The 26,093-nt window shown below is 38.0% G+C and overlaps 2 protein-coding genes and 2 long non-coding RNA genes across 10 annotated transcripts in view; 2 read left to right on the top strand and 2 right to left on the bottom strand.

Moving 5' to 3' along the window:
- The window catches only part of LOC143302821 (uncharacterized), a 53,896-nt gene that overhangs the window by 14,654 nt on the left and 13,149 nt on the right, over nucleotides 1-26,093 (top strand). The gene's annotated exons all lie outside the window — the stretch shown is intronic.
- LOC117155683 (uncharacterized) lies at nucleotides 745-9,552 on the bottom strand. Of its 5 annotated transcripts, none has more exons than XM_033331934.2 (5): nucleotides 9,387-9,552; nucleotides 7,426-7,516; nucleotides 2,334-2,936; nucleotides 1,091-1,366; nucleotides 745-990 (listed from the first exon to the last, which is right to left on the bottom strand). In XM_033331934.2, the coding sequence occupies exons 3-5, from the start codon at nucleotides 2,934-2,936 to the stop codon at nucleotides 907-909; spliced, it is 963 nt and encodes a 320-aa protein (XP_033187825.2). In that variant the 5' UTR covers nucleotides 7,426-7,516; nucleotides 9,387-9,552; the 3' UTR covers nucleotides 745-906. The 5 variants fall into 5 exon arrangements, with proteins under 5 accessions (XP_033187825.2, XP_033187823.2, XP_076475367.1 ...); XM_033331932.2 differs by lacking the exons at nucleotides 7,426-7,516; nucleotides 9,387-9,552 and adding exons at nucleotides 4,074-4,486; nucleotides 5,577-5,881; XM_076619252.1 differs by lacking the exon at nucleotides 7,426-7,516.
- Nucleotides 4,619-5,164, top strand: LOC143302820 (uncharacterized). Its single transcript, XR_013058627.1, has 2 exons — nucleotides 4,619-4,709; nucleotides 4,838-5,164. It is a non-coding gene; the product is annotated as an uncharacterized LOC143302820 (long non-coding RNA).
- On the bottom strand, nucleotides 12,200-18,431 carry LOC117155688 (uncharacterized). Of its 3 annotated transcripts, none has more exons than XM_033331944.2 (7): nucleotides 18,298-18,431; nucleotides 17,437-17,585; nucleotides 16,444-16,566; nucleotides 16,043-16,355; nucleotides 15,800-15,963; nucleotides 13,813-13,950; nucleotides 12,200-13,161 (listed from the first exon to the last, which is right to left on the bottom strand). In XM_033331944.2, the coding sequence occupies exons 1-7, from the start codon at nucleotides 18,380-18,382 to the stop codon at nucleotides 13,075-13,077; spliced, it is 1,059 nt and encodes a 352-aa protein (XP_033187835.1). In that variant the 5' UTR covers nucleotides 18,383-18,431; the 3' UTR covers nucleotides 12,200-13,074. The 3 variants fall into 3 exon arrangements, with proteins under 3 accessions (XP_033187835.1, XP_076475372.1, XP_076475373.1); XM_076619257.1 differs by having other exon boundaries at nucleotides 18,251-18,375; XM_076619258.1 differs by lacking the exons at nucleotides 12,200-13,161; nucleotides 13,813-13,950 and adding an exon at nucleotides 14,812-15,129 and having other exon boundaries at nucleotides 18,298-18,407.

Genomic DNA, 26,093 nt, shown 5'->3' with positions numbered 1-26,093 from the left:
AAGAAGTAAATACTGTTATGTATTTACATAATATTATTTAAAATCTTTAAAGCTGAGTAAAAAAAACTTGTTTGAGTGGGAACTTTTATATACCTCTGTATATTATTTCCAATAAAAGATAATGAGCGATATAAAATCAATATACATATGTATATATGAAAGCAGACTTTGAATTCTTCCTGTTTTAATTAACCTTTAATGAACCTCGTAACACGTTGTTTTAGTATGCCAACGAAATTATCAGTCGTGAATATGTAAAAATACGTTCAGAGGAACTACGTTCAAAGAAACGTTTCAAGAATATTACTTACAATTAGTGTAAACAGATTTACTGTTCGTGATCCATGGAACAGCACTGATCGTGTAGTTCTTGATCCGTCTGGTTGATTCACATATAAGGGCGAATCCAGTGGTCCCACGCCGCGTGTCAACCAATCGAATTCAGGCAAACGTGCTTTCTACTTACCTCTTCTCGAATTTTCGTCTGATTTTTATACGAGAGAACTGTTAAACCCTGTTTCACTGATTACCTGCGCACAAATACGAGAGCGCGTAGGTCGTGTAGGACCGCGTTACATAAATATCGGACGATGATCTTTGAAAGTGACGTAACTTGAGCCAGCATAAACACCTATGATCTTTTGTGCGTTTTGAAACAGCCTCGTTTGTCCTTGGCTCTTTTACGAGACGCACTATTGGAAATAGTATTGGAGTTGATTTTATGGCAATTTGAAATATCTTCGCTTTCGCTTTCAACTCTTTAATTCGAATTATAAAAAGAAACGGTCTTTTACACGTACTACTAGTCGGTTAAACTTATGTTCGATCTTTGGCTACATGCTTGGAGGATGTACACTATCGAAGGAATTTTATCAAATAAGAAATGTCCTAATGCAATCAGTCGTTTTAAGTGTCCCTTCTGTCACGAAAGAAACTGCCTATTTGGTTTCCTAGATCCCTCTGGAACTCTTTCACGTTTGTTTCCGATTGCTGGAAAATGTACAGACAAAATATGAATAGGTCAAATGGCCGGATAAATCGATCATTAGAATCAGAATCAAATTGGAAGGGCTTGAAAGAATTGTCTTACGTTTAATGCGTCTTTCCATTCGATATTAAAAAGTTTAACGAGCCCCAAGACGTTTCGCCTGATTAAACTCTGTAGCGCTTGTCTAGTTAAGACAAAGGGCGTGGTCGTGGGTATTGATGTCGTTGTTTCTGTTCCGTTGACGTTGGTCATGTTCGATGAATCTGCATCCTTTAGGGATTCTTTCATCAGGGTACTAGCAGTAGCCGAATCAGGAGCGATGCTGTTATTGATAATGGTGGCGATCTCCTTGATCGCTGATGTCGTGTCGCTGATTGCCTGCAAGCATTCGGAATTTGTTTTACAATTCAGCTTTTGTTACTAGTAAATATAAAACCTAACTCATTATTTAGCGAATTATCTTTCAGCTTGTTGTTTCGCTGCTTAATGATCCAGATTAGAATTTTTCCGTGCAACGAAACAAACATATATACTTGAGAAGAAAGACAATTCTCCCTTCTAGTAAAAAAATACTGTCAGAATCGGAATATATGGTTTAAAATAACGCATAAACGAATAACGTATAAATGGTAGCGCTGTGAATACAATTCATGGTTTTACAGGTTCAATCCATTGTGCATTGGACTGCTTGCCACCTCTAAACTCTCTCACGCCCAACGATCAAACCTTCGACACTCGACAGTTACGTGACTTCGAGTTACTAGCTATCGTGGTCATCTGCACAATCTCACCCGCACTTTCACTGACCATACGCAGTTAAGTGTACATTATCCTTTTTTCTTCCTTGTAACAGAGGGAGGGGAAAATGCACATCCGCATACCAGGCAACTTGAATGGTCCGGTTATGTGGATTTACCATGATGTCATCGCCGATCTATTAAAATCTCCTTGCGTACGATTTTATCCTGAAGGAAAACTCGGAACTTGTCGTGACCATTGGATGAAGAATACACTCTTACACAAGTATACTTTGTCTATCATAAATCGATCGATATCGATCAACTTCGTAAATTGAGAAACGAAAGAAAGCAACGATGTGTGACATAAATTATCGTTTTTAATTTTCTTTCAGATTTACGATCATTTGTTTTCATTCTCCTGATAAATATACATTTATTCTATTTCTGGACCGTCTACTTTTGAAGAAGTTAAATACTAATCATACATTTGGATAATACTGTGAAATTAACAAAAAGTGGCGTCGATAAATTTGTCTTCTGAAAAATTCAAATATCCATAGTCTAACCACTATACACTATACATATGTAGACAGAAAATGCCTTACCTCGAACGTGATTTTTGCCAAGGACCAAAACAATCCCGGCTTCTTATTCTTCACTTCTCTGACAACCCTCTTCGATTCTTCCGAGATGATCTTGTCTCCAATTACATTCGTATCAAAATCTTTTTCACCTGAATCCTCAGACAACAGTCGATCTAGAATCCTCATCTTTTCTATAATCGCCTCCTCATCCAAGTCACTCTTTTTATCTTCATCTTCAACGTTTATTCTATCTTCTTTCGCTTTCTCTTCACGATCATCCGATCCAAAATCACTATACCTGTTATATACTCCTGGCTGCACCGTTTCTGTCATTCCTTTAGAGTAACTCAGCAGGAGCAAAGGTTTTTCAAACTGATCTTTTTCTGGAGTGGCCTCGGATGTTTCTCTATACTGTGCCACGCGTGGTAAAAATTTCCCAGTGCTCGAAGAATCGTATCGTTCAGGAAATTGTGCAACACGGTGCACCGGGTCTGATATGTGAAATGCAGGATTGTAGGGCTCATAATTCGTCGAATAGAATCCTTGAGGGTCGCCATGGAGGGGATGCACGAAGCAAAATAGCGATAAGCCGGCTGCCAATAAATTCATCGACGACGCCTGCATCTGCAATTAAACGCTGTTAATCGGTCACAGAATTTACACGTGGAAGATGTCTAAAGGCAAATCTAGATTGCACGCTTTAAATACGTATCGTTGATGATTCGTTCACAGCGAAAGAAGTAAAGATCGTTTTCATCTGTATTTCATCCAAAATCGATATCCAAAGCGATCAATGAACAAAGTAGAATCGATCTTTACTTTTGATGAATCGAATGAACGATATCGATACGATTCGTGCTGAAGCGACACTGACGCTACTAATGTCATTCAGTAACAAATACACAACCGTTCAGGTAACATTGTTTTGCCATGTAATTAACTGTAAAGGGAATGTTAATTCTAACACTTCGAAAACCAGTGAAACGAGTTCAATCAATGAATTAATAAATACTCCATTCACCTTTCATATTCACTGTGAATGATTCATCCGCAACACGTATCCAGGCTATCAAACATGTAAATTTCGTTTTAAGGTACACTCTGTAGACAGACTCGGAACAACTTCTCCGCGAAATTACGCCACGTACTTTCTTCGCGAAGAACTCGTTGGGTGTCACGCGAGGAGAATCGATTCGACGTTTCACTTAAGCCACGAAACTTTCGTGAAGAAGAAAAAGAATCGGAAAAGCGATGAAACCGCGACTGCCAGAACAGGTTGGCTATTTACACGAGCCGTTAAAAACTCGAATCTCCATCGGTCGCGTGATTCTCATCACGTAAGCGTGGCACGAATGGTCGCCAGGAAAATAGCAATAATACGACTAACCAAGCAATTCGTATTCGTGATACGATTGGATTCAATTTAAAAAGTACTATCGATTAACAAACGGGGGATACGTCTTTAAGAAACGCGGGAAATCGTACGCGATGTTTTTACTGAAACGTACGATTATGAGTCACGCATGAACCTCGTTGAGAATTAACGCGTGAAAACGGAATGCGAAGCTTTGTGTCTGAAGTCGGTGGAAAATTTCAGAAATACCGAATGCCCGTGAACCTTCCTCGCACTTTCACTTCTTGCACTTTCCAGTCTTTCTTGCACTCCCGAAGATACCGGTAAATGCGATCGAACAACGGTTATGTGTTTTATTTGATCGATTAAACGAGTGAGATTCGATTCGACGATGAAACGGTTGTAACCTTCGTGCCAGATCGGGCGTGACTGTCCAACGACGATCGGAATTTGACTTTTCGTGACTCCTTGGTTAGATACTTCCCCTTGTGTTCCATTTCGACGCAACCTCGAGTTGACGCGTGCAGGGAATTCACTAGCAGCGATATTTCGACAGTTTCGAAATCAATCGACCAACGAATTTCGAATATGATGCAACAGACATCGTTCTTTGTTGTTCCGCGCCAATGAAAGAACCGTTTAACCAATAGGTATTTCTTGTTTGTTCTTATCATTCTGGTTTATTTCTTCGTTAACATTAGCTCGAGATAGTTGGAGAATGTCTATTTTTGTTGAAATTGAACGCGAGGCCGTCAAGTTTTTTAACGTTTCTCGAACATTCGTTGCTCTCGATCGTTTCTAATCGTTTACACTCTGGACTCTATATTTTGTAACGGGTCGATGCATGGAATGATTAAGGAAGTCTAAAATCAGTTATATAACCATAACATACACCTGGGCTAAGTGAAATCGGAACACTGTTCGTTGATCGAGCGAGTAATTGGTTCGAGATCGTAGTACCTTATGATCGTCGTAATGGTTATGAAGCAACGTCGGTGCATCTAAATTACGCGAGTGATTATACTTATATATGTCGTTCAATTGTAAGTAATAACCTTCCAGTAAGATGGTTGTAATTATCATAACGAAGTGGACAACTTCCTTTCACGGAAATTATGTTCCAACAGGAAGAATATTTTTCGAGTAATTTTTTTGTTTGACTGATTTGCAGACATGTAAATGGCAGCCGAGGACAAATATAGATGGCGAGCATACAAATAGAGACATTCTAATGTAATTTGTGTAATTCGTTTCCAAATTAATATCATTATACTGCACTTATATAGAATATATTTAATTATACAGCTGTTTCAACAATGTAACTAAAACGTATAAACAAACATTAATTTCAATTTCATCGAATTGTCAGAAATGTTTGTACTTGCATCGTCGATCAAAAGTATTAGCACACATAATCGTTACATTTATTCGAGCTTATTGACCGTAACATGACGCGAATGACATAACAGATTTTCAATAAAGTAACTGGAAAATAAAAGCACTTGAAAATATTGAATTTATACTAAATATCAACAGATGTCCTAATACGTATAGTCAACAATATATTTCTACACACAACGCTATGGATGGTTGACTGGGTCTCTGATAGTTTCTGAAATTTCTGAAGGTTGCTCCTCGATCTTTTTTCCTTTTTGCCGTGATCACGATTAAACCGAACGGTCGACTTTCTACAGAAGTTGCACGAGTTATCGCGTTGTCGATTATGCGATCGCGCGAAAGGACTCGGTCGATAAACCGAATCGTTGAAATCAACTTTAGTCGATGTAATCAACTTTAAGGGATTACTCCTCAAATTCTGCCAATATTGACCGAATCCTTTCTTCCTCTGAAATCTTCAATTCCGATTTCAAATTTCCCATATATCGAGGAAATAATGGAACAAAGCAAACACAAAGAATCTCGATGGTGGTTCTATTAGAGTCCACTGTCTCGCGTCCACTTCGATCCTTCGAGTTGGCATTCGTTCAATGATGCTTGATGCCCCTCAATCACACACGTCGAATTATCCGCCACTTTTCGTTCGCGATTACGAAATTTCTTTCACTGGAACGATTGACACGCTGGAGCAGAAACGTGCTGTCCGAGGTTCAGTCGATACGGTACTTGTAGGTTAGCCCCGCTCGAGCATCAGAAGCACGTGGATCACAGATCATGTTTCACTTTCACTCTTGGCCGTCGCGCGACCACGTGTTTCCTTGAACATAAATCGATGGTAAATGCCTCGCTCGACGTGTTACTTCATTTTTATTATGCCCGCGATGCACTTTCTTACCGTCGATAATGGAATCCACGCGGACGTAATTATTTTCGAACATTACCACTGATGAAGTTTCGCGTTTTTACCATTGTAGTTGGTTGCACTTTTCAGTGTTTTTTTGAATTATGAGATTCTGACGAGTGATCTATATTTGATTCGGGTCGTGAATTATTTACCGTAAGTTAAGAGTTCGAGTTTTAAAAAAAGAACGCCAGAGTTAACAGACTAGCGGAAGAAAATGTTGGAGGAGGGCGGATACGATGCAATTTCCAGTCAAATTATTCCTTCCACGGTCTAGTTGTCACGCGTCTTTCTTTCACCGTACTAGGAAACGAAACGTTTAGAATGGGAAATAAACTGCGAAATAGTATCGAAATTGCCAAAATTTTGTATATTTCCATACTGGCGGTTATAAATTTTCGGGATATTACAACTTTTCTGCACAATAATTGATAACTAATAATGAAAGTAAGTTACAACAAGTTACAAGGTGTATACCATAAAGTTCTCTTTCGTAACTCTATCATTTTACGTCAAATAGTTCCTTGCGCAAAAGTAAATCGAAATTTTTTCGTATAAAGCTTTGTTTTCAAGATAGATTATCGTTCCAAATTTTATGTAAGCAAGCGTTTTAACGTTTGCTTTAAATCTCTCTTATGTATCCAAGGATCTATATATGTACATGCGTTACGCAACGCGGTTTCCACCTGTTATGAGTCAGCGGTTCTCAGCATGCGTGGAATTGACAAAAATTTGGAGTAAATTAGACTCGAAGTTTGAGGTTATATGGAAATTAGTTCTACGATCGCCCGCCATTTTTCGAGCTCGGACGTTTACGATTCGCGGACTAGCAAAGGTACAAATATCGTAACGTATCGGAGAAAAGCGATATTGTTTCGATAATCGTGGAAATAGTGTCAATGAATTATGGAATCACGGAACGTAATTGTGCTTTGTATTTTAATCGATTCGTATAATTACTCAATTATGTTTATTCAAAATTCAAAGATAAAGCATTCGAGGTATAGTACTCGTTATATTATTTATCGATTGTTTTCTAATCTTTATTTTGTAATTATAATACATTTACTGGTCGAAACAAATGTGTACTTAGCTTCTAATTCTTTAATCGTGTTTCTAAAAATATCAATTTGCATAAACATCTGTAGTCTAATTACGCCAAAATTCATTCCTATTTTTACTGTATGTAACAAAAACATTTTTTTAGATTGTCCAACCTAATTTTTTAGGAGATTAAGTCGAACGAATTAAATGACAGACAGTCACTGAATTACGTTAGACATCTTTCGCTGCAATCATAGAAAGTAACCCTGAATTCTTAAACTTCATTTTTCAAGAGCGTCGATTCGAAACAACAAGATCAACAAAACTCTCCCTTTTCAAAAGTACAGGAAATACCCCTGTAACTTTTCTTCACTGGTCCAAGTTAACATACCATTGCAGATAAACTATCTACTTACTTTTATTTGCTGCGTACAAATATTTATTGCGCAATCCTGACCGTCTTCGTTCACGAACCCTTATGCAATTCCTTGTTATCCTGTTACGTACCTGGAAGTGTACAGGAAATGGCTAATATAATTTTCTAATCACAATAGGAAAAAACCACGAAACTCGAAGTGAATTACAAGTGTTGCACGTGGTGTTGAAGTTACGGGAATCGAGTTCGATATAGAGAACATTGGGACGCTGGTCACGAACTGAAGTCTGGTGTCTTTTGCAGCAGCCGAATATAGTAACACGAAGGTGCAACGTGAAAAAATAAGTATGCAATTTATCGTGTCACTCATACGTCGGTATATTTGAGTCTCTCAGAAAATTTAATTATATGAGATCAGTTCCTTACTTTCGTAAATTTCTCAGTTTCGTGACACAGGTACACGAAACAAGTGGATTCTGAATGTTTAGAAATCTATGAGAAATTTGAAGCGAAACGGTGTATAAAACGCACCAAACATATAATCGAAGAGATAAGAATCCAAAGGATAATGTTCGTAATAATATCTAACGTGTAACTCGTAATAGTATCTCCTATTCTTTAATTACGAGTTTCAATATGAATTTGCATATACGTATGCAGTCCACAATTGACTTACTTCTGTAGGTTTATTTATAATTAACATAAATAATACTACAGTGAATTCTGAAACAAATAATACTACTAAATTCTACTAAATATGTAAATAGTGCCTATGAATAATAGTAAATTTTGAGATAAGCATTCAAAGCGTTAAGTAATATGTTCATAACAACATTGCTTTCCTCCTATTTTTCAATCTATAGAATCGATCAGTGTGGTAAACAAGAGTAATAAATTCTAAGATAAATTTTAAAAACTGATATTTTTAAAAATCACAATTTTCTCTACTTTTTTGATTATGATATAATTTTTTACGTAGACTAACGTAGCTTCTGAGTCGTTTATTGATGCATCTTTTCTTACTAATTGAAGAAACATCGACTGGTTATCAAAACGATTCTTGATTTATAGATATGGGCCAACAACATTATGAAACAACGTGTTTGCCACGAAAAAAGATTTCAGTTCTTCGCATAAATTTTACCCATATGGTATTTCGGCTATCGAGTTGTATAATAAAGCGTGGTCAAATCTATTCTTACATAACGTTCTCGTAATCGCTCACGAAACAGTGATCACAGGTGTTTTGACCTCGATACCTGTCTAGGAATTCGGTATAACTATTTTCTATAATGAATGAAAATGCGAAGGAAACAGGAAAATTGAAAAATATCACTTTCATTTACATATTAATACAGTATGTCGATAACAGTGATAGTTCGTTTTAAAAGTTAAATGGAAGCGATTTGATAAATAGAAAATCACCAATTATGGCATTGAAAAATACGCTAATATTTGATAAGCAAATACAAAGCGATTACTGAGTGAATAATTTGACAAATTCTGCATTCAATTGCACTAATTATAAGCTCACAGCACTATGACTTTTAGTGAAAATCTGTTAATCCCTTGCACTTCATTAGCACCGCAAAAGCGACTTCGTGTGAAAATCGTATCTTATTATAATCGACGAAAAGCAACAAACGGAAGGAAGCTACTGTATAAAAAAATCTACACTCATTTATAATCCTTTTCTTCTCAAATCAAAATCCTTCGTTTCGAAAGATTTCATTATACAGGTGTATCAAAGTCGCTAGTTGAATCGTATTAAAAATTTTTCGAATTAGAAAGAGTTAAATATAACAAGCTGTCAATCTTATCAGGACGAGAATTTTCAAAATTCCGTAATTGTTTCAAGAATAGTAAAATTTAAGAAAATCCTTTATATCGAAACAATTTTCAGTCATTCCTTGACAGTAGTTCTCAAAAGTGGAATGATATTTTACAGTAAGATCAAAAACTAAGAATGGATGAAAGCGTTTAGACATTTGTCAACTTTACCTTGACAATAGTTCTTCAAACTTGTTCAATCAAGCAGAAAGATCCGTATCAGCTTCTGCAATGTAAACCGATGTTCGTGGCACAGCGAAGATATATAACGTGGCGATCGAACGCGTAAGAACAAGTGCATCTTGTCGGACGGCAGACCCGTCACTAACGAGATGAGTCTCTCCTCCTTTCAATATCTCGAATCAGTACCGAAGGTCGTTCACGTTTTTACGAAAGACCTCGCGTGTATCACCGCAACGGAACAGATTTACGAAATTTTAGCGTCCCTCATTCCGTCATCCATTTCTCCAGCAATCTCGCGTTGCGCACGAAGGAAAATTTCTCATGATGACGCACCTAAATATCCCCTGATGACTATGTGCTCTATGGCAAATCCGTTAGACGCGTTTCTCAAAAAATTAGGCAATAAACGATTCTTACGTAAACGCGGGCTAAACTATTAGCAATAATTTTAGTTTTATAAATTTTAATATTAGTACCAGATCTACCGACAGGTGAAATATGAGACTTGTATCAAAGAAACCAAATTCGAGAGGTATACGAAAGAATATACTTTGTCTACGCATATGCCAAGTTGTTACATAAGTTTTGTCCGTCAAAGTAAGTCTTCCATAAACTTGGTTTACAACATCCATCCATGTGCTGGCACGATGTGCCTCTGTTGTAAATATCTTCAGATTTATCATTAAAAAAGCATTTATTATATTTATGGCAACGTTGATAGTTTACTCGGATGAACCAAGAAGCGGACGGAATATACACATCAACTTAATATTTTACAAAAAAAGTACTCAAATCTTCAAAAATCCGACTTTGAAAATTTATCAAACTTCTATGAAAAATTATGAATTGATCCTTTTCGCCATTCTGATAGTTCTAATTTTAATGAGATAACAAAATTGTTATGAAGGTGGAAAAAAAGTAGAAAATATTTTAATTACTTTAAAATTAGCTTTTTAAGTGACATAAGTGGCGTTTAAAGTATCATAATTGGCGCCAGCGTATCTGTAGCTGGCGCCTCGCGCACTGCAAACCGCTTTACTCTCACCATAACGGGAAACCTATCTACAGGCGATCTTAAGTAGTCAACTATCGTAAAATTGTCATCTTCCTATAGCTCTTGAGAAATTTTATTACACCGCAGGTTGACAAAGCGATCATAAATTAACAACTATATTGCGAATTTTTATTTTTCTCATAAATCATCCGCTGCATAAGACGTGATCACAAATAAAAGAAACGCATGATCGGTGACAACCAGGAAAGTACATAACATACACACGAGTGATAATTACTCGCTCATCGATGTCTTAGAATATCTAGAACTAGGACATGAGCTGCATCTCTCCATGTCGGAGTCGACGTCTGGTTGCATAATTACACGCATTTCTATTGAATCTTCAGCTAAACGATACAAAGTCCGTTCAATTTTTTAACCTACATTCACGAGAGGATGCAATATACATATGTTGGTCCTTGAATCATTTACTTTTTATTATTTATAACTACCGACGAGGAATTCTTAGAATAGTATTGTGTACATAGAATTCTATTGATCTTATACCTCTGTAACTGCAGACCTTAATTACGTCTATTCAAAAAAGAATAAAAACATTCCAAGAAACCAAGCGTTTTCTAGTCTATAGGTCACATATCGATATTTTATATAATTGTACCGAGTATAGTTGCATAATTTTGACAGTTTATCATTAGGAAACTGTGTGTGTGGTAGGAACATGCATGCGTTGTTAGTTGCAATCGCATTCCTAGCCTATTTTTTCGTTTCTCATTCGATAGAGTGTTTGAATAATGCTTTCACCGGACACGGAAGTTTAGACGAATAATTAATAGCTGTTTCCTCGAGTAGCACTTTTTGGTGTCGCGAGATTATTATCTCGGCTGTACGATGTGTGAATTGATTTCATTACGTACAGACACCGATCAAAGATACTTGAGATAAACCTCACCTTTCTCTGCTATTTAATTACACAATTGCAACTTAAGTTACAAGATAACTATTTAAAGATAGTATTATATATTAAAATATGTACATGGAGTTATACTTTTACTTATGGTTTCGATTTTCAATTATTCGTCTGAGGGACAAAGATCCCATTTCTCAGCGTTTCGTATTAATCAGCAGACCATTAGTGGTAATTACAGGCATCGCAAAACCTTCTGCATCGAATTTAGTATGATATATAATATATAATAGTATGAAGTATTTAAAATACAATCTAATTTGATATGTAACGGCGTAATTTTCGTCTAATGACCTGTTAAGAATTATTCACCTCTCAACGTTTATTAATTAATTAAACTGTAAGTGTATTTTATTAATTAATTAAACTGTAAGTGTATTTTTCTTAGAAAACTCGTCTTAAATTTTAGTACCATGAGTATCGTGTATTCTTTATAGGAATATAAAAAGATGCCTTTTTATTTACATAGTGATTAGACTGCGGATATTTATATAAAATCATATTTTTATTCGATACAACTTATTATGATTAGCTTTGAATGTTTTATACACCTTTATATGTTACGCGCACTTTTGCAGTTTCAAATTTCCATAACTGCATAAAAACCCGCAATGTATTAATATTTATTAATAATTTATAAGAAAGCAAATCTTTCTATAACCCAAAGAAAAGTTCTGAAAAGATTAACGAAACAATTCTGCACGTGGCATGGCAACTGTACTTACGTCGTTCTCGTATCTAGAAAGTATCCCGGAAATCTTCAATTGAAAACTATTTTCCGATGATAGGTATTTACAAGGAAATGGGAAGTAACGTAACGAATTTTGTTTTACAAAAACGCACACACGTTTATTGGATCGGAAATACAGTTAACAAGTTTGTATTTGTAATAAGTGCTCGCAACACTTCTCCACGATTCTGATATCGCACATTGTTATTTAATTTGTTAAAGCAACAACCGTGTAATATGTAAATTATTGCAGCGTTGTACTTCCTTGACAGCGGCACGCGACCATTGAACTATCGGCTTGGCGAACAATAATTTATGGCAACGAATTCGATAGGAACGAAGCGACGAACGATTAACCGCGATCGCAGCCATCGTCGAAATTCCATAAAATCAGCCTTCGTTGATGTTAGCTATAAATTGCGAGTTTAATCTCTGCAGATTCCATGTTTCGTCTACACAACTTTGTTCTTTCATAAGTTACTACATAGTTGAATAACAAATGTATTTGTTCTTGACAAAAATGATCTGGCATTTTAATGGGCTACGTCTTCTCTTCAAAATTATCCGAGGTGACATTTTCATTATTCATATTTAATTAGGAACAATTTTTCCTCAAAGGATAGAAAAGAATTTAGTTTCGATTGAGTTAATCAACGTACAAAAAGTTCGATAAATACAGTTCTTCCCGTAGAAAATAAATTTCTTTAGTAAAATATCTAACAGGCACCTTCAATTTCACCTAAGGTCCTTCCGAGCAGGATTTTCGTAAAAAAAAAAAGAAAAAAAAAAAGAAACGACGAATATTCCATAATTTGGATTCTATCTTGATAATTCAGACTATTTGCAAGGATCACTGGAGCCCGCCTCTCGATTCGTTCCCGAAGAATGGCGTGTGTCAAACAGGACCCCGTGAAAATGCTTGAAGTAATAATTGAGCTATTTGATTGCCGCCTCCGAAGAGTTCCTTCTAGTGAGTCTTTTCACCAGAGAAAAGGACAGTATTGAATATTGGTTTAAGCAGTTCTACGGTTGATTGTGTTCGACGTGCTGAATTCTACAAATCACAGAAAAAGTCATCTTTCAGTATGGTATTAGCGAACATGCATGTTAAAATTTGTTCCGTTCTTTTCTGTATCGTTCTGAACGTTAATTATTAAATAATATAAACGAAGATTGATGATAATGATTTCGGAAAATTTGAAACGAGAATGATAAATAATTGATTTGTTCTTCGAATGCATTTATCGCGTTATCAATTTACCATTAGTTCGTACACTCTGGTAAAATTGATCAAAATATCCGGATACCTACTGTAGATAATTCTAAGCCAACAACTAGCAAATTAATTTAGCATGCAATGGATTAGTTATTCACTTTAATCTGCACATATGTAACCGAGAAATGTTCCACTTTAATCTCGCGAATGATACGCATGAAGAACCGCAACGATTTTGTAATAAATCGAGTGAAGGGTGATATGTCTATGTCTTAATTAGTCGATCCGACGTAAAAGCTATGAAAAAAATCGTTGCATCGCAAATAAACTGGAGTAAAGTGTCGCAAGATAATCTTGACAACGCCCAATAATCGTTTCCATCAGAAAATATCTATTCCTGTCACTTTTGTTCGGTCAGTCTATAAAACATTAAACGTCCAGTCGAAAAAGAAACGATCCGATTAAGTAATTATAGGTTTTGCTACTTACCATTATCATCCTGCTCAGGATTTTGCTGACATTGGTAAGTAAGGTGAAACCAGAACCGAATACAGATGGTGGTACGTCCAAGGACACCCTCATCCTATCGAAAGTGGGGATATCTTCTGTGGTGACCGAAATCGGTTTCTAAACACACGTAAAACCAGTCAATGATAGTTCGCCTTTCACAGTGTATAGGCTACACCGTGCGATCAATATCGTAAATAAATGTACCGATATGATAAAAAAGGAAAACGGGGATAATCGATTTATTTCTTTATATCCTTCTTTTTTTATTTGTCTTTTTTCTGTCTATAGCATATCCATGGCGTCGTGCTTTCATGCAATAGCAACAACGTGTAGGTAAATTATTCCTCTATGCATCGAGAAAAAAGAAATTAAAATAGGCGTGTCCGATACGTTGGTATTCCAATATAATTATCTAACCTTCCGTTAAACTTCTTGGTGCCTGCTATCGCGTTCAATATGTTCGCAAATATTTGACAAATATCGATAATTAACTATCTCTTCACGATGCTACGATAACATCGTGCAATCCTTCTAATACCGACTTTAAAGATTCTTAGAGATCCTCTTAAAGATCTTCAGAGAAGGATAGGAAAGGATGCAGGACGTCGATGGCGTTCGTAAAAGACTGAAGTACTCGATTCAAAGACAAAGAAAACCTGATCGTGATTTTATTGAAAAAAACAATTATCATCATTATCAACATCTACCATTCATAAACGTATACCGTTAGAGTGTATATTTAAAGAGCGGTTAAATACTCTATTTACAATTGATTTGCACAGCGTTGAGGTACATGGGACGAGACAGTCCCACGGCAACATACACCTAAGGAATTATTTACAGATCGCACAATGGTGAATCAATTTCATGGGTAACTTCTCGGTAACATTAGCCCGGAAGTGGCGAGACAGACGAGATAGGGGAGATCTCTTGCGTGTCATTCTTAATATTAGAACATTACTTGTGTCGCCTGTGTGATCCTGGCATTTTATCGGCCGTGCTAAAAAGAAAAATCCATTGTCGTAGATATATCGTCGTACAGTTACGAAAATTAAAGACGCTCGTTTATATAACGTTCGTACAATCCTCTCGTTATTTTCTCTTTCTTTTTATTGCTTTTATTTATTTGTTCGCGCATTAAGATGAATGTTTAGTTGCGTCATGGATCTTCTCTCAAGCGTGGCTGATCGATGATCCCTTTGGACGTGTCCAAAGGCCAAGGTCCAATGTCCTCGTTTGCACCGCATCCGCTTTTTAAGCCGTATAATACGCCCCTTGCGGTGGATCGTATTCGTACTGTTTATGCACAACAGTTATTTTAATTGGCGATTTTGACCGTAGCCGCTTTTTGAAGCGAATCTTCCAAACGTGCTCCGTAGCGGGTTAATTCAGCACGCGATACTCGACAACTAGCAACGTAGTTATATGTTTTTAATCGTGTGTTTTTGAGCAAGCAAGTTATTTGAAAAACTAAAACTGCCATGAAAAATTCCCTCGCGGTATAATAATAAGTAAAGTAAGCACATGCGTAGTTGGACGGGTGCAATGAAATAACGAAAGTTCGACGGATCGTTTTAGTATGCGAGGCTAAACGAAGTCATGCCTCTAATTGTTATCTTTGGCGCGAATGAAACTTAACCGACATGCAAGTTTAACAAACGAGAGAGAAATGAAACTGAAGCTCTCTGTTACTCCTAATCCCTTGTTAAATGTCTGCTTTCATGGCGAACGACTCTCCACAGCAAAGAGAGAACAAGCAAACAGAGGATAAAAGAACAGAGACTCGTTACCGAGTGTTGTTACTAATTACGAGAGACGACGAGCATAGAACTCACTTCCATCGGCAACATTCATCAGTTGCGGTATAACAGCCGTGTTGTATAGATAGAAAATATAGAGAAGATAGAGAATAGAGAGAAAAGAGAAAAGGAGAAGAGAAAAAGAAAAACTGTTATGGTATTCCTACCCCGTCGCTAACATGTCCGTACGATCCGTAGCCGGTGCTTCCTTCGCTAAGACCAGAATGTCCGACGTCTTTGTTCTGACTCAACTGACTCAAGCTGCTGATCTTCTTAGACAAAAGGTTCCCAATAAGCGCGAGCCCGTTTGACGAGTCTCCGTTTCCTTCGTCTGAAAATCCCAAATTATATTAAACAAGTTATCGATTAAACAAGATTCTGATGCAAAAAGTGCTTATTTCTTATCTTACCTCCGTTGTGTCCATGCGAATCGGGCGTCGAATGAGAGGACAAGCCACCGGCGAGGGCAGCAAGCGGCTGCAATTTCGAAGCGGTAGCACCAGCCAATCCGTGCTTGAAGCTAGAGACGAAAGTTTGCGCGCTGTTTAGTACCGGTCCGATGCTTCCGCTCGCTGCTTTCAGTTTCGAAGCGACCAGATCACTGATGAACTTGCTGGTTGCCGAATATTTGTTATCAATGCCATACGCAGCGTTCTTTACTTTATTTGCCTCGTCCAACGTACCCAGCGCTTTAGTTTTCGCATCGATGAAGGAATCCAGCTTCTACAAAGAGGTTTCGATGTGAATAAAATCTCTTACGGTTTAAATTACGGCATTTTACTTTTCCAAGTAGAGAATGTCAAACACTTACGCCGAAAACGAAATTGATTATTCCATTGGACACGCCCAGCTTGATGACGCCGACTTTCCTCTTATCCCTGTCGGTCCTGTCTCCATCCGCAGCCTGATCATCGTCGGCCTCCACGATGTATATCTAACCGAAACGAATCGCATTAATTTCTTCTGCAGACAGGAAATTCGTCGTGGAAACCATTTCATCGGGGAAACCACTTTCCCTCTGTGATCGTATTAAACGACGAGTTGAACGATCAAATTAAGCAACCGGGGAAAGGAGAGAAAGGATCAAACGTTTAACGTTTCATCGAAGTATATAACGTCGAGTCAGTGAAACTTCAAAGTGTCTTTAGCCGATCGTTCCAGAAGATTCCACGAGACGGCACCGTTAACGATCAGACTTTGCGTCTATCATCGTCGACCAAGTTCGATTATTATAAAGACAAATAGCGCGAGTTTTACGCACAAGTTTTCCATCAACGAAGAGTGAAAGAGTCAAGAGAGGCTATGTACACTGTGTACGGCCACGTGCGCGCATCAGAATTTCAGTTACGCGCGCGTATCCGGCTTCGCGTGTCTGCGTTCGTCAAGTTAGTCAACCACTTTCACTCTTCGCTCGTTTCTTCGGCCCGCCGTGCTTCTCTCTTTTTCCATTCGGCTTATCGATCCGTCTCTCCGTTCCTCTTTCTTCTGTTTTCCTAATACGTTCTGCGTGATCATAGACACGATACGTGCGTACAACGGAAGAAAGTAAGGGGATCGCAAATGAACTCGGTTCACTCGAGCATCTACTTTGAATTCGTGCAAGAGGCGGCAATATAATAAAACCTCGAAATAGGCGCTTTCACTTTCGCGATTCACAGCGGGTCCCCTCTTGCGAGTCACATTTTGATTCCATTTGATATCCGTGGTTTTCGCGTGATTTCATACGCGTGCTGCGTAACGACTGCCTCCCTCCCCTGCCTTCCCATTCTGCTCGTTCGTCGAAAAGAATTGTAATTGGCCTTACCTCGTTCAATGGATTGAGATCCTCGGATTCCGCTTCCCTTTTGACGATAGGGCTCGAGTGTACGTAGGCAACGAGCAACGCGAGGCCAAAGAGCACGTAAGTTATCCTCATTTTGCTTCCTCCTCTTTCGATACTCAGCTTCGTTTGTTCTAGGGAAAATCGTGTGTAGTGAGTAAAGTAAAACCGCTACCGGGTTTTCCTTAAAATAAAACGACACGTCTAACTAGAAATGTCAAGTGAAAGGATGACGGAGAACAAATAACGCGGATTGAAAATCTATGAAAATTATATTCGTACGTTTATCGAGCGTATCGTCATACGAAAACTCGTGTTTGTAAAGATTGTAATCATCCGAAACGAATCTATTGTACAGGAATAGGAGCTGACAATCGATCGATTATGTATCAAAGAAAATTACGTCCTATAGATTTGCGAATAAACGCGAACGATTCTAATTAAAGGCAGGAAAGAATAACAATATAACACAGAGACAGGAACTGCCAACGATCGATGGATCGATGGATAATTACAAATTTACGAATCATTAAGGACAATCGTAACTACAGGCAAAATATATAATAATAGAGATAAAATGAAGTTTTCACAGAACACTCTCCGAATCGCGAAGGCGAAAATGAAAAATTACAATTAAAATTTGTAACAAGTTTGAACGACCTTTGATAGCTCTAACCGTTCTGTCAACGAAAGATACGAGTAGCGGATCTGTGTACGGAGCGGCAAAGAGGCCACGTGGCGAGCTGTCAGAAATACGAAGATACGCGTCGAGAATGAGTCGAATGTGTGATCAACTTACAGATAGCGTGCGAGCGTGGACGCGAGTGCGTGAGGCGAGATGTGTACCTGGCGGAGCGCGAGGCCCGTTTGAGGACCACGGTGAAGGAGATCCCGATGTCTTAGCAGGCCGAATGGGAACGAAGGCGAGCATGTGTGCCCCTTCGAGAATCGAGAATCGAGCTTCGAGAATCGCAAGCCTCGCCTCCCAGGTGGGGCAGGTTCGATTTGCTCCGCGAATCCCACGCAGCCTCGTTCTCTCGGCTCTCGAAATCACCGGATCTGTCCTGCGAGCTCGTGATGGGGATTCGCGACAACCTATTCGCGACAACCTATTCGCGACAACCTATTCGCGACAACCTATTCGCGACAACCTATTCGCGACTTCATACAACCATCTGCATAGGGGAAGATGCCACTAACTAGTACGCGTCTAGACGATCGTCCGGGGAAGTGATTTCAAAATCGTGGAATAAGTGGCGTTTAATGGGACCAGGAATGGTGGGGTGATCATAGAGGTGGGAAACTGGAAAGGTCAGAGTTATTCGGGTGTGAAAGTGGAAAAAAACAAGTGGAACGATGTCATCGAACGACAGAGTGCCTGCGGCGACAATGACAGTGATACAACTAAAGATAATCGCATTATGTAATGTTTCAGGTGGTAGTAAGAAACTCGTAATTGTGTTAGGTTGGTGGGAGAGCCAGTCGGTCTTTTAACGTTGTTTAACGTTTCTTTAACTGAGATGAATACTTTCAAACGATTCACGCCGTTTAGGTACCGTATTTATAAAACAGATAGCTTTCGCTCGAGCTTGTTATTGAAAGATAATCTAAGACCCAGCAATATCCATAAACATGGAGCAGGACAAAATCTGTTTCTGGCCATTAATGTTACATTACACAATTATAAATTTGAAAAATATGTAAACGCGACTACTTGAAATTCTTCCTCGCTCTGCCTATTCTTCGGATACCTTTAGATTTTCACCTTCGTTAACAGAAATCGGTCTCTTCTGATTTTCGAAACGATAGAATGTAACTGAATAAATAGAAGGATTATATGGTCTTGTTACGCAAGTTGATTTACTTTTATACGTATTCATAAAACCTGCATTACTCTCGTGGTTTCCTATAGGTAAGTTGCATCCCGCGCGTCCCTCCGTTGGAATTTTTACATAACGATGCAACTAATAAGGAAAGCAAAATTGGTTATACGTCTTTACATAATTAGACGTTTTACACGCGAGACGTTGCGTTTCTAGCGTACCGTTTGCTATACGAAAATGGTTGCAGTTGAAAATTATTCGTAGAGCGATCGTGACCAACTGTTGCTTTGATTATCATCCAAGACATTAAGAGCCGAATAGATACATTGCAATTTCTTTTTCAACGGTCTAGGAAGGTACAGTTTGACGTCGCTTTCTCGCAGTATTATCTCATATGATGTCGAAGCGTCGTAATATCGATTACATAACGGCTAGTTTCTCCAAATTGGATCGTTTTCCTTCCTCGTTTTACATAGTGTGCTATGACCTGTCAGTCGTGACAAAACGACGTCGTGATCTTGTCCTAATTAACACTATGCTTTTAATTTTCTATATTGTTTTCGTAATTCGGCTCACAATAAAGTACCGGTTTTTAAGTTTCTTCTCTCTGACTTCGAATTGACTTCTTATCGACTTTTTTCCGAATCTTTTGTTAAACCAAATCTCATAACTTGGATATTTTTAACAACGGATTTTTAATCGATGATTAAAGAAATGAAAATGACGTGTATACTGAGTTTTACAAATATAAGTAAGTATATCATGATAAATTTATTAATATACGAGTATTAATAAAATATATGGATTAATGGTAAATGTCGTATGAAATTTAAGTCTTATCAATGATGTATTAAAATTAAATACACGATTTTTAATAATTATTGATATTAATATGTGAATAATCAGGTATTTTTTCCTTTATCAGCTCTTTAGATAGTAGAACTGCTAATAAAAAAGATGATAATTATCGGATTGGAAATGCATAACACGTTTTATTCATTCATTTTACAAAGAATCGTTAAAATTTAGAAAAATGCACGGTTATAAATTTGTAAAATTTCTTTCCGAAAATTACAAACTGATGATTTTAACCATTGCAGACGATTCTAGTTGCTGTTGTTGCATCGGTTGTTTACAATTATCCGTGGAAACTGGATTGATTTCACTCACGATTACCACCGACTGACTTGTTCGGGGAATTTAATCGGGACGAACTTCACTTTCACCTTGACCATAGACTTGAAGTTATTCGAGATTTTCAGACTCCTCTCAGGTACAAAAAAAAAGTTGTTTCAAGAGAGACTCCCATAAAACCGCATTATCTTTATCGAACAATCTCATAAATCGCTCTCGTTAATTGCTCTATTCTTCGTAGCTAGAAAGAAATTAGAAAGGCTCTTATCGTGCCTCGTCAAGGACTCTATCGTCCTCTAAATCGAGCTTCGAAAATCCAATTAATTCGTGGCTGCATCGATGTGACGTTATCGTGAAATTCGAAAGCGCAATTTGAAATGCAGTCCGCGAACGCGTGGATAGAAAGGATCAAGGACGTACTTCCCGACTTGGTGCTCGAGTGCACTTGCTATCGATAGACGACCCTACGTGCACGCGTTATTTTATGCGACATCTTTTTTCTCTTTTTATTCCCATCATTCGAGCGCGTTACAAAATCCTATACTGTTCGTTGGTGAGCTCGGTTCACGGCTAAAGATGTTACGAAAACCTAAACGCGGGCTATTGCCAACGAGAGTACGATCCATTTTAATGTCCAAGGTGATCACTCGAGTTTCGTGGAACGCACGGCCGTCGAAGAAAATACGAGGGAATTATGCAAATAAAAGAGGTTGTTTTTTTTTTGACCAAGATTGTGCAACCATAAGTCCTCACTGGCGATCTTCTTAGTTTTTATTAATACTTATCACGTATAGTGGAATACCTTGATTCGCGAACGTATTACGAAAACACCTGTTTGCGGTCGAAAAATGCCGCTTTGCTTTCATTCCCTTGGATCAAGATAAATCTCACAGTCGCTGCACGAGAACAGGATGGAATTGTCGGTCATAAGTGTAATCGAAACAACTTTGACACCTCCGTCATTCCCTGTTGCATCAGAATTTCAAAAGCTAAAAATTAATCGTCCTTTCACGATGGAGAAGGTTCCCATTTAAAGACACGTCTTCTGCCCATTCAACGTTTTATGCTATATAATAATTGCGTTTTGATCGGTGACGCTTGGAGATAAGCATCGGCATCCCGATAAGGAGAACGATGTCTAGAAAGGAAACAGCGTTTCATCATTGGCAGACCTCGTTCCGCGAATGAAACGTGAAAGATAAAACGGGAATACGTTATCCTAGCGATTCGTCACGAGATGCAAGTCGTCCTCGGATGAGAAAGAGGCTACGATCTAAAGTCGTTTTGACAACGGCGGGTAAAGGTTTTAGTTAGTTAAGTAGTACGAGCCGTTATGTGGTCAGACGGTCGTTCATCTTCGTTTCTCGTCGCGTGGTGCCACACAGCGCCTGGATGCGTAAACGCATGAGGTATTTTAAACGCGGCTAGACTTGGTAACTTTCCAAACAGCTAGCGAGAGAGGGAGAACAGAGCGGAGAAAGGATTAAAGAGAAACAAAGTGTCAATGAGTGCTAGAAAAGAGGCCCTTGGTGTGGTCGAGCGTGAAAACCGGTCAAATGTTAGAGTTGACAGGTTCGAATGATCGAAGTATGTAATTTGCGATCTTCTTGGAACGAGAGGATTTGCAATTTCGTTCACAGGCGTAAGATGTATTATTTACTTAAACTGTAACTCAGAGCAATTTCCTTTGCGGTGTAATTTAAAAAAATAAATCGTTAAGTAATTCACCGGCGAGTTATAAAACTAGAGCTTTTAGGATAAATAAGTTAGAAATGAATCGCAACTAGACTGTGAACGTTTATGCATTTACGAGGAATTTAATGATGCAGGGATACACGAAACGTAGATCACGCAAAAATATATAAGTACAGTGAAAGAGAATCGTTATCGTATTCACTCGGTTGTATTGTAAAATATTTTTTTTTAATTCATTGTCGAATTACTAACGACGATGGACATCGATTTCTAAAAAACTGACCAATGTGTATTCATAATATGGCTAAGTAATTACGACTAGGTTAACGAATAGATTCTAATTAACATTTTACTTTACAATTTTGCTATATCACTTTCATCTACGATATAAAAAAAAATTTCCGAAAGGGGAAGGAAGACAACGAGAATAAAACCCATTGAAAAAATCGGAAGGTATGCACTTGGGTAAAGCATTTGGGACGTATCGTTTGACCAATAACGAAAGTCGATAGTCTTGACGAAAGTAACGGATCGCGCACCTTCCGAGAACAAGCAAGACGTTTTTTTAGCCGGTTCCGAAGAAAGGTAACCCGAGACAGGGCGAAGTGCTCATCTGGTCCCGGAGATAGCGGTTCTTGCGCAACGACTGGACCTCGAAAAGAAAGCGGATGCTCCGGCACCTCTCATTCCACGTCAGTTACTTGACCACGACAGATTCGTGTTTGCATTCGATGGCTCTTCTTGTGCAACATACTTTAAGAGACAGGAACAATAAACTCCTTTGAAACGCTAAATTTGTTTCGTTCTCTAGTATCGTATAAATTCATCTACAACACGTACTTACTTAAGTGATTTTCGTGACGAGAAAAGTGGTAAGCAACTTTCTAGTTGAAGAGCTGCAAACGCTAGAACTTTTTCCATCTAATGTAACGCATTCATCTAACGTTCGTTATAAAACCACTCGATCGATTACTTACGTATCTGGATCACCTCGAACGCGGGTTTAACGATCGTCAGAGTTCACTGAGTATATCGTAACGGTTCAACCAGGCGATTTCGATGATTTTCACATTATATGATGGATATATCGTTCGATCGATCAATTATCAGGATCCGGAGTAACTGGTTTCGCGAATGGCGACAAAGTTGCACTCACTGTCGAGTAAACGGTCTCTAAAAAACCCACAAAAAATCGAAAAGTGTAAATATCATTTGGCGACTAGATCGGTCGAAACTTTCGATAACTGGCTGGTAGTTTCAGACGAAGAAAAACGATTTTTAACAACAACTATGGTATAACTAGGTTCCGTCGCACGTGCCTTCTTCAGCGATGTTCTGTAATGGTTCTCAACTTTCTCTGTCAATATTCACCACAAAATTCACTACGATGGCATACACTATTTCTTCTCTATCTTCGCTCTTTTCTCATAATCAGTATTTCAAACGGTAGCCGCGGGAAAACTCGATGTTTCTGAATACCTGCGTATCGCGAGACGTTTCATTCGCGGCGCCACAGAGCGGGCCCAGTATCGATACGTCGAAGCTCGATATGCGACGCCTCCGATGCCGGGATAGAGGCGAAGAGCCAGCCGCCACGAAGGAAAGTTGTAACGGGGAAATTGGTCGAATGAAACGCCCGCTACTCTATCGCTGGCAACGAAGGTGGGCGAAATTTATGGCGTAATTCTAGCACCGCGTGACTTAATTCGTTCGAATCGTTTTTTCATCCGCTACCGGCATTTCTCCATAACGATTGACGTACTTTGCTATTAAAGAAACCTACGTCATATCATGGGTTGTCATGATACATTTAAAAATGCAAAAGTCCAGAGAGTAAATAATATACAAAAATAGACATATGAAATGTCCAAAGTGGAGTACTCGTCCTAAGTTTTAATAGGCGAAACAAATTGCCATGTAAATTCCATTTGTTTATTTCTTTCTCCCCCACCCAAAAAAAATATATATATATATAAAATTACATACAAATCCACAGTATGCCCAGTGTATTTCACCGATGATCTCATTTACAGAAGAGACATAATTGACAGTATCATTGATTAGCTCGTCACTGGTCTGTGAAAATTATACCGCGGATGTTTATGCATTTATACGAAATTCAAGAATGCGTAAACATATAGAAAATATCCAAAGCAAATTACCTCTTATAAAATATCTATTTGAAGTCCTATTTCATTAGTGTCGACAAAAATGTAAATTTGCATAAACGTCCGCAGTCTGGTGATGATACAGGGGAAAGAGAAGAATTCTGATTGCATTATGAGTCATGAGGATTTTCTATTGTTCGAGAACACACGGACGAATATTTACGAATATTTCCTACGGGAAATCATCAGCCTCTTAATGGGCTATCTTACAATGCAAGGTAACGAACCGACCATGTAATGATTTGATTAATTGCATGATGTACTCTAACCCACTTTCTCGTATTTCGGACGAAAGTTGCTGTTTCCCCGCATTATCGAAACTCTACCGCAAATATTTTCGAACGTGTTGAATAAGACCTAGGTCGGATGATTTACTATCAATCAGGATCTTCCGGCAGGATGATCGAGCTGCCGATCGGGTCGAAAGTGTGCGATGCTTTCGCTGTCAAGAATTCGCACGGTCACGACAGAGACCGCGACGTGGTCCATCCTAGAAAAGCGAGTTTCTTCCTCGCTAGCCAGGCTGAATTGCATTTATGTAACGTTACCTGTGTCTGCGTATGTTACATGTATTACCTTTTACCAACCTCAGTTCGTCTATAATAGTTTTACGTGACCATGTGCGTGTTTGTATTTGCAGCGATGGGTCATAGGAACGTTCGAAGTTCCTATAGAAAATCTCGGGTCATTGTGTTTCACCGTATAGAGTTATGTCAGGTATATTTTACCTTCTGCGCTCTAGTGGCGCAATTAGAAATGCATCGATGACATGACAATTTTTATTTGCTTTTATTTTTACAGATAAAAAATGAGAAAAGGAAGAAGGTCGCTATATAAATAAATTCGTATGTTTTCATTTGCACGGGATTAGATGATTTTGAGAGAAGCTGCGGAGCTATCTAATTTCATAAAATTTCCAAACACATTTCTACAGTGGAATTTCATTTATTTGAATGGAATTTTAACGTGTGCTTGATTTATACTTAGCGATGGAATCTAGTCTCTAATATATTTTTATTAGTGATTTATTTATTCATATTAACAACGAAATAAGTAAATCTGCAGCTCCTAAATAGACTTTATACGCTTCTATACGCATATATACGCATTTATAGATAGCTAATGAACAGCGAGAAATTCAAGTACAAGCCTGCTATATATTGCTAAACATATTGCATAAGGTTGTGCTTAGATCTGTTCTATATTTTTAAATTTAATACACAAAACTAAGCTTCTAACACTTTCTACCAATTAAGGACTATGTTTTCCGTGTTAGAAAAAGAATTACTTTCTTTTGCTTCTTGCGCTCTGTTTTCACTTGGTTATGTTAACGACGCAGAATTGTATATCATTACAATTACAAAACACATATTACATATCCGACAAATAGTTGTGCGGTTAGATTGAAAACAATATGAGGATCAGAAGGTTAGACGAATCCATTTATTTCAGCGTGAACTCCTTTTATTACGTGAATGAAAAATTGTAGTCAAAGGATCAACGAATCCTCGTTATGCAATCCAACATTTTTTCATTTTCATCGTCAATATCCACTGGATGATCCTAGTAAGGCGCGTATAATTTACAACCATTGAAAATTACAAAATTTAATATTTTATATTGATAAACTCAAGAAGATCTTCTTTATTTTTCAAAAATAAATTAAATTTTCCAGCCTCTTTTAATCTTCACGTAACAGCTGATTTTTTTAAAACCATAGTTGAACAGCAGTTTTGTTTCCACATTCGTGTTTGAGATAAAACACTACAAAGATTATCTAACGGATGTTGCAGATCAGAAGAAAAGGATTAATTTATCGGAC

The sequence above is a fragment of the Bombus vancouverensis genome, chromosome 6, assembly GCF_051014615.1.
Source record: "Bombus vancouverensis nearcticus chromosome 6, iyBomVanc1_principal, whole genome shotgun sequence".
Lineage (NCBI taxonomy): Eukaryota > Metazoa > Arthropoda > Insecta > Hymenoptera > Apidae > Bombus > Bombus vancouverensis.
This window is presented reverse-complemented; position numbering and strand designations above follow the sequence as displayed.

Bases quoted from the DNA above. Each gene is read 5' to 3' on its own strand.
- LOC117155683 (XM_033331932.2), bottom strand. From the start codon at position 4,340: ATGATAAGAACAAACAAGAAATACCTATTGGTTAAACGGTTCTTTCAT. The intron at 2,937-4,073 runs GTTACAACCGTT...GTTTAATTGCAG, and splicing joins ACGCCCGATCTGGCACGAAG to ATGCAGGCGTCGTCGATGAA. The intron at 991-1,090 runs GTAAGACAATTC...TACATTTTCCAG, and splicing joins AATGGAAAGACGCATTAAAC to CAATCGGAAACAAACGTGAA.
- LOC117155688 (XM_033331944.2), bottom strand. From the start codon at position 18,382: ATGCTCGCCTTCGTTCCCATTCGGCCTGCTAAGACATCGGGATCTCCT. The intron at 15,964-16,042 runs GTAAGATAAGAA...TGGGATTTTCAG, and splicing joins TTCGCATGGACACAACGGAG to ACGAAGGAAACGGAGACTCG. The intron at 13,162-13,812 runs GTAAGTAGCAAA...TGTGATTTGTAG, and splicing joins TCCTGAGCAGGATGATAATG to AATTCAGCACGTCGAACACA.